The 11,312-nt window shown below is 44.7% G+C and overlaps 1 protein-coding gene across 1 annotated transcript in view; it reads right to left on the bottom strand.

Annotated features, from left to right (window-relative positions):
- Positions 1–369: 369 nt before the first annotated feature.
- Positions 370–11,312, bottom strand: part of LDLRAD3 (low density lipoprotein receptor class A domain containing 3) — a 77,787-nt gene continuing 66,844 nt past the window's right edge. The window contains exons 5-6 of the mRNA XM_032188043.1: positions 3,406–3,751; positions 370–1,831 (exon numbers count right to left, since the gene is read on the bottom strand). Coding sequence (XP_032043934.1) covers positions 1,570–1,831; positions 3,406–3,751 — 608 coding nt within the window. The 3' untranslated portion in view covers positions 370–1,569. The remainder of the gene's footprint in view (positions 1,832–3,405; positions 3,752–11,312) is intronic.

The raw sequence follows: 11,312 nt of genomic DNA, 5'->3' as shown, positions 1-11,312 counted from the left end.
GTGGAAAAAAGCAGAGGTTGTGGGAAAACAGTTTATGTCCTTTCCATTAAACAGAAAATCCTGTTTAATGACACTGTTCGTTACATGGAAGAGAAGTGGGAAATGTGTCTAATACACAAGTGGAAATAATTTTTCAAGGCCAGTTTCTCTCTGGACAAGAGAAAGGCAGTGCATTATCTTCTGTATACTAAGCACAAGCACAGCACTGCGGTGGCATTTAAATTCACAGCTTACCTTCCCTCTTTCCACTCTGAACATCTTTACCTTTGAGTTGCTTTCTCAAGGGTCATTCAACACTGTGCACTGAAAGACATTTCGTGGGAGAACACTCTAAGAGTTAAGAAAAAAAAAAAGACAATGTTTTTCTGAAAAGACCAGAATTTCAACCAAATGAATATGAATAATGGCAAACCATAAAAAGCAATGAGAATATCATAAGAGAAACTTTGAAATTTTAGAGTTCTACAGGTACAAACAGAAGTAAACCTATGCAATACACTACTTACATACATAGAGTATTAAACATGTGTATCCATTCATGTACATAGGCACGGTCTAGATGATGCTAACAAGCCCCAAACCTTTCACTACATCACCTGCTTTGAGTTATTTCAAAGATTAACAAACTAGTCATTTACACTGAAGCTTTCCACGCTGGGTATCTGCTTCAGGATGGTTTTGGTGTTCAAGATCTAGCTGGAAAAGCGTTCTGGGTTTTTGTGTGTGTGGTATTTTGTTGTTTGTCCAAGAAGAAACGCATGGAACAATGTTGTTTTGCCATGCTTGAAAAGAAGTCTTGCGCCGGTTTGTTGAGAAGCTTCAGTGCCTCTGTGCTCAGCTGTGAAATTTGACAGATAAGCCAACCTTTGTGATTTTCCTGAGGAAGTCCATGAAAATTTGGCCTTGATACTAGCATCTGGGAAAAAAAACAATACATGCTTGTTTGCTCATTTAGAGAGCTGTTCTGTTGCATCCTCACAAGTTTAAACTTTGAAAATTACATTCAGAGTGAGAATGTTCCAGGCCAGGAAGAGAAGGGTCGACTATAGCATTTTCTGCAATTTGAGCACTGCCAGTGGGCTAGGACTGGGCTTCAGATCTCCAAGGTGAAAGACTGCCCCTCTCGTGCTTCAACGACCACCAGTTGGCACTCAGCAGTAGGAAGAAAAGGCTCGCACAAGGCAGCAGACAGTCCGCAAACAAGAGCTCTCTGGCATAGATTTTGTGTGCAACATCTGTATACATTATACATGCACCTATATACATTCATATACAGTACACATTCCAAGAAATACATGGCATCAGTTCTTCAGCGTAGCACTGTTTCTCTTGCTAGTCTGAACTGGAACCTGCTTGCAAGAATACTGTGGAGAGCTGACGTGACTCCAGCTCTGTCTTTGATGAGCTCAAAATGCTGAATTAAAAAATTAACTTAACATGGATTCAAATAAGTCATCACTGAGGCACATTCCTGCCCGAAACCTTTTAGAAACAGCAGATTAACCAACATAGACAAGAAAAAGTAAATCCCTTCCAGCCCATCCCAAATGGGCATCCAAGCTGGAGCAGTTACACTTCTCTTTCATCAACATGGTTGACCAGAGGATCACTTGGATCTGTTGTCCTCTCAAGAAGAGTCCTGTGGCCATCCATGCTGTCATGGACATCTCTTCTCCGACTGCTGTCCGTGCCCTGAGGGCTTCCAGCCACGGGGGTGTCTGTGCTCACCAAGCTTCCCGTCCGTGAGCGGTAAGGAGGAAGATCTGGCTGATTAGGGGATTCAGACTCAGGGCAATAAGGGGGTGGAGGAAGGTCAAACCAAGGTGGTCTGCTGCAAGACACACAACACAGTGAGAGTTACTGAAAACAGCGCTATGGAGTATGGAAGAGTTTTTCAGTTAATAAAACGAGCAATATTTCTTGGCATTTCTGTGATGACTCCTATCAGGTGATCTCAAACAGACCTCGGTGCCTTACAGCACTCATGTCATTCCAAAACCTCCACAGCACCATCGGGTACCAAGGTTTCTGGTCAAGAAGCAACACAGCTGATGACTTCCTGCTTAACACGCCACACTTGGATTTTCATTCATGTGTTTATGAACAAGTCTTGGCTCACCCTCAAAGAGGGCTGCAAGAGGTGAGATTTTTCTTCTGTAACATTTACACAACCTGAGAAAGCACTAAGAGAAAGTAAGTAAATTAAGCACTGGATTTATAGCTATGGATATAGATATAAACACAAGAGAGCTCTGAAGAAACCTCTGTTAAGTGACAGAGATTAATGGCTTACAGTCTACAAATAAATAATGAACTGTATTCTACACAAGACGAATTATTTTTGTTGTCATGATATCACATGAAGAGCAACTGCTAAGTAGGCATAGACAAAATGAGCACTGGATTCAGTAAAATTGTTTTTTTGGTTCTGGAAGTAAACATGTAAAGGGACTGAAGGGCTTAGCAGACTGATGTGAGGTCTCGGGAGCAATTAGCTCTGAAATTGCTGATGGTTTGTATCAGCCCAGGTGCGAAGCGATTACAATCTGGACTGCTGCTCATTTAGTTGTCCTTACTAATGAAAAGATATCACTATTATGAATGTCAATATTAAGACAAGGAAGCTGCTGCCAAATGCAGCAGAGAAAAAGAACATAAATTATTATATTATCATTCCCAGAGTTTGCACTAAAGAATGCCGACAGAGTGCAAGTGAACGATCTGGATCATCCAAGTTCATACCATGCCCTTTTTGTGCACCAAGGATGTCAGTTCAGCAGTTTTCTTTGGAAAGGATTTACAGATAGGGTTAAAACAAAGGTTAATGACCTACAAATAAAACCAGTATCGCTGCTACAAAACGTAACACACCCACAAAGCTTCAAAGCACTTTCAGCTACTTAAAATAAGAATAGAGCTTTCTGTTTGAGTACTTCTCTTCTGTGGGTGAGAGGGGAAGTGGTACAGAGCAGAGGGACAACACAGTTTCTTGATGCCAAATGCAGATCTCAACTTCATATACTTATCACTCATCTCCAGCGTCATTTTTTTTTTATTTTTCGTTTTCAATAACATGTCCTACAGCCTAGCTGGCTTTGGGCAAAAATCCAAATTCAGTTTTCATGTTTTGATTCCAGACCAGCACAGGATATTTCTATGAGAGAAGCGATACATTTCTTTGCATTGTCCTGCAGTGCTCAACTGCACGTGCAGAGAGAGCACGACCTACATCTGCCTTACATGCCTTTAATACTAATAAGAGCAAGGGGACCTGACGGAATAGCAGCACAGTACCTCCATCAAAAGGAATAATAAAGGGTAAACAAGAAGCACAGGTACACATTCACAGAGCTGCAACCAGCAGTGTGAAACTGGTGAGAACAGAATCGGCTCCCGGGTACGTACCTTTGGTCTAGCACAGCCTCTGAATAAGACGGCGGAGAGTCCAGATCCACGGGCCTGTGGTAGGCCTGGTTGGACATGTACTGGATCCCGTTGTTGACGTTGTACGTGACGCTGCAGTGGTGTGGGTGATCGAGGACCACCAGGCGGGACAGCAGGACGGGGTGCTGCAGGCGGTGCACCGGCAGGGTCATGAGGTTGTTGCGTTTTCGCTGGTGGTGCAGGACTAAGGCAAGAAAGGCCACCACGAGGACAAAAATGACAGAGCTGCCAATGATGGCGTACGTAATACTAGGGTAGTAGAGGAGCTGATTTTCTGAGGTCACGTAATCCTGTCCGCTGCCTGCCTCTGCAAGACAAGAGAAGGAAGCCTGAGGTAAGTTTCACGATAAAATTGTGTTCTTCAGCCTGCACTATGCTTCCCATTAGCATGCTGTATGACATAGCAAGTTTTCCTTTCTTCTTCTGGATGGAAAGAAAATGAGCATATTGAAACCACTCGCATGCAATTCAGAGATTGGATGGCCATCACTTGATCCATCCTCACCCGCATTCAGTGCCTGCAGACAAACTAACAGGGAGAGAGAATCGGAAGAACAGGAAAATACACACCGGTATGAAACGTGCACCACCTTGAGAATATCTCCCACAGCCCTGCCTATCAATCATAACTGTTTCTCCACAGGTTAGAACATCCGCTTCTGGGACACAAGCACACTACCTTAGCTCTCTATACCTTGCAAAGCACACTAGAATCAGAGATCTGAGAGCCTGATCTTTAGTTTTAGTGATAATGGGCAGTGCAGCTGAAGTTTACGTGGAGTTTATCAAAAAATTTAGGAACTACACGCTCCGCCCCGGAGATCTAGCAGTCCAAAACAAATACTAGAGAAAACACAAGTAGGTGCTCAGGTAGGTGTGCTTATTTGGATGTTTGTGATCAGCAGACCTCCTGCTGGAAGAAACGCAAAAGGAGAAAGGGTGTTGGAACTGCAGACAAAGACAGTGCTGTCAGCCTGGTAAGGTGTGATACCAGTAAAAGGTGTGAAAGCTTCAAAGCAAAGTGTGCAGTCTAGGAAATGAATGGTAAAAACAAATTAAAAAGATGGCTTGGAGTATAACAAAACGAGGAAACATCAAACATGATCAGGGCTGGGCTGAGGCCATGACACACAAGTGAGCTTCAATTTGAGATGGAAATGGTCCATAGAAAGGCTGGAAAAGGTGAGTGAGAGCCAGGGAGCAGGAGCATGGCTGCAAACAGCAGCGGTAGAGGGAAGATTGATGATGAGAGGAGATGAAGACCAGATCAGGAGAGGTCCCTCACGCACCACACAGTCAACGCTTTACGTGCAGGAAGCGCTGAGGAAGCAGCAGTTACCAAGTGTTATAAAAAGTTAAAATAGGGTCTGTTCAGAGTCATGACACAGGAGAAGGAATTTCTACCCAGGCTCCTGGCCCAGAGCAATAAAAGGTAACGGGCTGGCTTTGGACAACATCCACGTGGATCTTGAACAGCATGAAAATCTTAGGAGGGAAAAAAAAAAAAAAAAAAAAAAAAAGAAAGCCAACAAAATGCAAAGGAGGAAGGACTCAGAAGCAAAATGCCACAGACACACTGATGTGACTGTCACACTTCAGCCCAGCGCCAGATCCAGCAACCGCATTCTCCTGACTCCACTTCAGCACCCTGCTGACAAAGCCAAACAGCGTTTAAGCATCACCTTCTCTTTTTGGAGAATTTCCATTTCTGTGGAGGCTGTAACCCCTTACAGTCACAAAAATAGCAATGTTATTCTGACACAAGCCGTTCACTTTCCTCAATCAAGCAAAAACAGGAGGCTGAATAGAAACAAACAAGAAATCCCAACCCCCTGACCCTCCAAAATCCACACAGCTACAAGAGGACCATCCATCCAGGTTTTTCATTCCCTCCAGCAGAAGGCTGGGACAGTAAATCTTAATACATGATTTTTCCTTTCTTTCACCTATTGACTGAAAACATTTCTTGGTCACTCATGACTGCAGCTGAGCCACTTACAAACTTCTCCAGCAACAAAATAATGAAGTAGATACACAGCATACCTGGCAGAACAGAAGAGATTTTAGTTAGAAGGGATGAGAAGGGCAAGAAAGACTTTATCAGAAAAAAGAGAGCATGATCACTGGCCCAGTGACCGACTACAAAGGGAACTACTGCTCCGAATGGACGTGCCTTGCTGATGACGCCACGCTAACTGCGGATCAGAGAGCCGCTCTGTGGGCCAGCTGCAAGCCACATTTCACCACAGAATCATCCCGTTTTCATGACATCTAGTGTCACACCATAAATTTATTCCCCCACACAACAGTGCTGGAAGGAGAGCAGGTCTCCTTGTCACCGCACAAGGCGAGGGCTCTGCCTCGCTCAGCAAAGCGAACAAAGCCTGCGTGAGGAATGTGCGCCAGAGCAGAGGGGAAGAAAGGAGCGTACATGCACTAGGAAATCTAATTACAGCTCATCACATACCGCTAGGGCCTCTCTAATACGCCGCCTAAATTCACCAGCTGAGCCATGAAGGCTTGTCACATACCACAGACAAGGGCCAGCATAGGGATCAGCCTTATGAAGACACCACCGAGTTGATTTGCAAGGACTGCTCCGTGGATGGACGCCACCGCCTGCGATTCTCCAGTGCAAGGATGGTAAATGTGTCATCACACCCCAGTAACACGGCACAGGACTTGCACTCAGCTTGGCTCACCAGTTACGGTGCCTTGGCATAGGACTGAGAACAGGATGCCTTTGCAGACTTGATGAGACCTAATTAGTCACCCTGGGATCACTCTGCAGCAACACAGCTCCTTCTCTTTATAATCACCATCTTATTAAAAGGGAAGGAAAATGTGAGCAGTGAAGTGTGTGTCAACTTGTTTTCAAAACTCTTTGGGTTATCTGTCTGCTTAGCATAGCGTCTTCTAGGTCCCGCATGGAAAGCTTCCACAGATCTAAAGATGTTTTGCCAAAAGTCGGATGTCTTAAAGAGGGATCTCATAACAGCTTTAGGACAACTTGAAGAAAAAAAATAAAAACCCCATTTGTTTCATCTGGTTTTATTGTCCTTTTCACACAACAGCAACCTACCCATCTTACAAAGATGTGGGGTAAGTTTGCACTTAACATACAGGTTTGGATCTCTGGGATCACTGTGGCTAATCAGTTGTTTGCCACTAATGGTCTATTCCTTTTCAGGATTTTAGATTTATTGCTCGTATTCCCACTTAATTCACTGTATCTTTGAGAAGAAGAGCAGTCTAAGGGCAGCGTAGATCTCTCTGAATCACAAGCACGGCCAAGATGACACGGCCTGGAAGAGCGCTCCCTGGCGAAGCCTTTGTTTGCACTGTGGGTGTTGCTTTGGGGATCTAACTCAGCATCTCATCAGCTCAGAGAGTTTGTGCATGCCTAACATGATGCTGCACTGAGGAGTACAGATACAGCCTCTGAAGAGGGAAAAAAATCAGGCTGCGTCTGTCAAGTGCTCTTTCTTGAGCCCAGGGCAGTGCCAAGTACTTGGCCAGAGATGTTCTCTCCCCACACCAATAATCCAGCTCCCCAAACAGGCAGTTTCTACACCCACAGAGTGCTCCATACCCCAGAAACAGAGCTCTGCCTTGAAATATTTGGCTAACACTGAAATGCCTTCTTCTCCCACCACACAAACAAACTTATTCTTGCCTCAGAGGTGAGTTTCCTGACTGAAAACACAAAATCCTAAAGTCTCTTAGCAAAAGACAGTCACAACTGAAGTCCAGGGGTACTCCACTTCCACTGTGGTGCAGTTTAAACCAAGACCAAGTTATGTTTTGGCTTCTCCTTCCCTAGCAAAATCATGAAATGAAAAGCTGTAAAAGATGAAAGTAACGTTACCTGAGCCTGTCATCAGTGCTTGACTTGCAGTCCTAGAGAAAACACTTGCCGTGCAAAGAAAAGAAATGAATTTGTCTTAATGGCCTTTCTGGAACATTATTTTGGAAGGAGACAACTAATCTCTATGGCAGCTGGAAGCAGCAGAACTACGAGACAGTTTTGACTACACAAAACATTTAGAGCATGCTTTTTCTTCTATTAGCCAATCCTGTTGCAATGAGTAACTTATTGGTGATTCAGCACCTTCTCCCATGCCCTCGCAGTGCCTCAGCCTTTCTGTACCCCTAACGTGCAGAATACAAGGGAAGGTACACATGCTCCCTCCCTCTCCTCTTACAACCTTGCCTTGACAGCGCCTCTGACTGTGAGGAGAAAGCTTTGCACAGAGAGAAACCACACAGGGGTGTGGAAGGGAATGACGGGAAGCTGAGACTGCTGTATGAAGCCAGACACATTTTGTGTGCCTTAGAGGGAGAAGGTGAGACACAACACCTGAGAAATCTTAGCTGGACATGCAATACTGCTTCAGACAGAAGAAGCTGCAAGCCTTTCGTTCTGCTCCAGTAACTTTCAGCAAATGTTTACACATCGCAGAAGTCACTGAGCTGAATTTCTTGGTAATTCAGTCATCTTCTCCCAGAAGCAGCAGGTCTTATCCAGGCAGGTTTTAAAAGTTTTGTCTGCTCTTCTATTAAATGCAAATTCACCACAAAAAGAGGTGAGCAGGCAGTCTAATTTAGCTTAAATTCATGGCGTATTTATTCTTTCATGTTTTTTTCCCTGAAGAAGATCTATGTTTTCTAATCACACCACGTATAAACAGTTTATCAATGCCACTTATGCCTATTAAACCTTATTACCTGGGAAATGCTGAATCTGCAGACTGGAGATTTTTGGAGTGTAAAAACCTTTGTGAATAATTTAGGAAAAGAGTGATAAAGGAAACGTAACGGGCTGTGCTCAGAGGGCCATCTTATTGACTGTGAACAAATTTGCTGTCTCAAAGTTTTTAAAAAGATCCGAGTAACTGCATTAAGCCTGCCAGACGCTGGGATGAGGGGCTATTATTTTATCTTTCGCAATTCTCTGCTCAAGCCTGGCTTTTCACAGTTCATCAGAGAAAAAGCTTTTGAAATACATAATCTGAGCAGACATCTGTAGCCTTAATGAACACAAGTCACGGTCCATCTCCAACAAAGACGCTACTGTAACAACACATTTAAATTCCAACTGGTTAAAGAGCAGATCTGCAGCTTGGAAGGTGAAAGACGACAGAAATCAAACCCAGACGGGCTGAGCCCCCACCCTGCATTTACTTTTTGTGCTGCAGCACTTCCCAGGGTGTCCAGCTAAGTCTCCAAACCTGGAATTTCTCATCTTTGATGACTTGATGTCCCACTAAAACAAGCCTTAAATAGATCTTGCTCACTGGACTTTCAAAATACTCTTTGTCCAAGTGATGACCTTTCCAAACTTGTCATTTATTATTTAACTCCCCCGACTGTCCTTTTCCAAGCTACAAATACAGCCTACTGCAGACAGCACAGGCCCTTGGCTTCCTGCAGTTTCATGCTCAGTTATTGTTTCTTCTCCCTGCCCCAAGCAGCCTCATATTTCCCTTAGACACCTGAGAGAAGGATTTGTTTTCAACTGCGCTGAAGGAGGAGCATTCCTGTCCTGCGTTGGCTTTCTCTGTTTCAGGCACAGAGGAGATTTGTTAATAGAGGTGTTACATGTGCTGAACAGACACAAGCTGTGGGTACTGGCCAAAATAACACGGTATGATTACACCTTATTAGGTACCTGGCAAACAGAGAAGATTTCTAGGAAACGAGCAGATTGAAGCCCCCGATTCCTTCCAGGTTCGTCTGCAAGAGCGATGGCTTCACGTCAAGACAACACCGAGCTGCACAGATGTCCTGGCCTGGAAGGGCCCCAGGCTGTTCTGTGTTTCAGCCTGTGCTGACCGTGGTGTTTGAGAAATGCTGGATACAGTGATAAGAGTATGCAAAATGTAGTTTTTACTGCCCCTCTGCACTGCTGCCCCTTTCTGAGGGACAGAAGCTATGCACAGACGGGCTGTTTTGGTTTTGTGCTGCGTTGATCCACCACCCTGCAGACTGCCCCACAGCTCCTGGTGTGTTGAAGGGCTCTCAGACCTTCTCCCAAGACCTCCTCCACTGAGAACTACACCTTCCGCAGAAGTGCAAGCATTTCAAATATTAATCAGAAGCCTAAATAGCTCTGCGTGCTCTGTCTTTGCCTGTTCTTTCAGATGACTGAAGAGACATTCGTGACCTTGAGCGCCAAAACAGAGCAGGGCATCTTGCTATGGAAAGCTTCTTATCCATTCATGATTATTTTTTTTTTTTTTTTTTTTAAGTGTTATTGGTATCAGTGTAGCACCATGAAGCTCTAGTAATGAGAGAGGATTTCCCTGTGTTATGTCCTGTCCAGGCTCTGAGCAAGAAGATGGCCATCGTCCAGCAGAGGTTAAGGCGATGGCTAAGCCAGAGGACACACAAACACAGACGGACAGACGTACAACTGGCCAGCGAAGCACAGATGAGCCTCCAGACAGCATTAGTCAGCAAAACCAGTGCCTCACAGTGAGTCCATTACCCGTGCCTTCCTCCCCAGACTGCAGCCCCTCACCCTGACCACGCTTTCAAGGCAGTGCAGCTGCGGAAAGAGCAGCTGAGTCAGCAGCCTGCGGATCAGGAGCCTCACCTCTCACGTGCCCTCCTTTTTATCTTCTGCAGGGTTGGATAATTATTCCACTGCACTTCGCACATCGCAGTTTAAACGTTAAAAGGAAAAGAAAGAAACAAAGAAAAAAAAAGCAGCAAACTGAGCAAATAAGTAGAGAACTAAGAAATACTTCGCAGTAGCCATGGCAACTAAAGTTCTAAAATTAACTTGACAGCAGTGTAAAAACCTGCAAAGCCAAAACGTGCCATTGAGCATGGAAACAAAAGGGCCAGGCCTGGCACCTGGATGGGAGCCAAGGAGGAAAGAAGTGTTACTGGAAGGCAATTCACCGACATTGATCTAAGCAGCACTTCCTGGACATATCAGCCCAAAAGGCTGCTGTCACTTGCTTATTAATTCACAGTCAGAATAGAAACTGCATAAAAGCAGGGAAAGAGCACAAAAGGGATAAACGTTCTCCTACCAAAGTCCTCCTCTCCAGGTAAAGGGGTTTAGTCGCTCCTCTTGGCTTCCTTTTTCTCTTTTGAAAAGGGGATATCAAAACCAAGGAGACTGGCAAGGAGTTTGTTACTGTACATTTCTCCTAACAACGTTTTATGACAGAAAGACGTCCCTCAGCAAGAGCCTGATGCACTGAAAGCTCAAGGGGCTTCCACTGTCATTGTCCCCCTCCCAGCCACCTGGTTACACCTCTTCTGGAGAAGGAAAATGTCAAACAGCACCACTACATCTAAGGCTCTTTTGAAATGCATGGCATTGCTGGCCCAAGCTTATCAAATAAAGCAAAAAGTGCTTCAAAGGAAAACTGTGCTCTCTTTGTGTGACAAACGGGCTCCTGTCAAGACCTGTGACAACCAGCAGCATCCCAGGTACCAGCCCCAGCACAAGCACTGCATCCAAACCGGAGATAAAAGCCAGTGATCCTGTGCCACAGCCTGCTCCTTCCCTCATCTCCCCGGAGATGTTCCAGTCTTGCCTTGTGCACGTCACAAGCAGCATTCCCCAGCTGCACAAAGAGTCCAGATTCTGATTATCTGCTTTATCTGTGTAATCCTCTGCATACAATCAATGAGTGGTATTGTATAGTCTTAAAGTTAACATGAAAAATAATGAAACAGAAAGCACTTGGTCCGATAGCTGGAACAAAATGATGTCACCTGTGTACGAGATGTCTCCGGGACACCCCCCACCAAACCTCAGCAAGGTCACCAAGGTTCTTGAGAGGCAATATCCATAATCGCCTAGGCTCTAAAATATTTTAGATTAAAAATAGCATAAAAACAAGAAA

Source organism: Aythya fuligula, chromosome 5 (genome assembly GCF_009819795.1).
Source record: "Aythya fuligula isolate bAytFul2 chromosome 5, bAytFul2.pri, whole genome shotgun sequence".
In the NCBI taxonomy this organism is placed as follows: domain Eukaryota; kingdom Metazoa; phylum Chordata; class Aves; order Anseriformes; family Anatidae; genus Aythya; species Aythya fuligula.
Note: the sequence above shows the minus strand (reverse complement) of the source record. Positions and strands in the feature narration are given on the sequence as shown.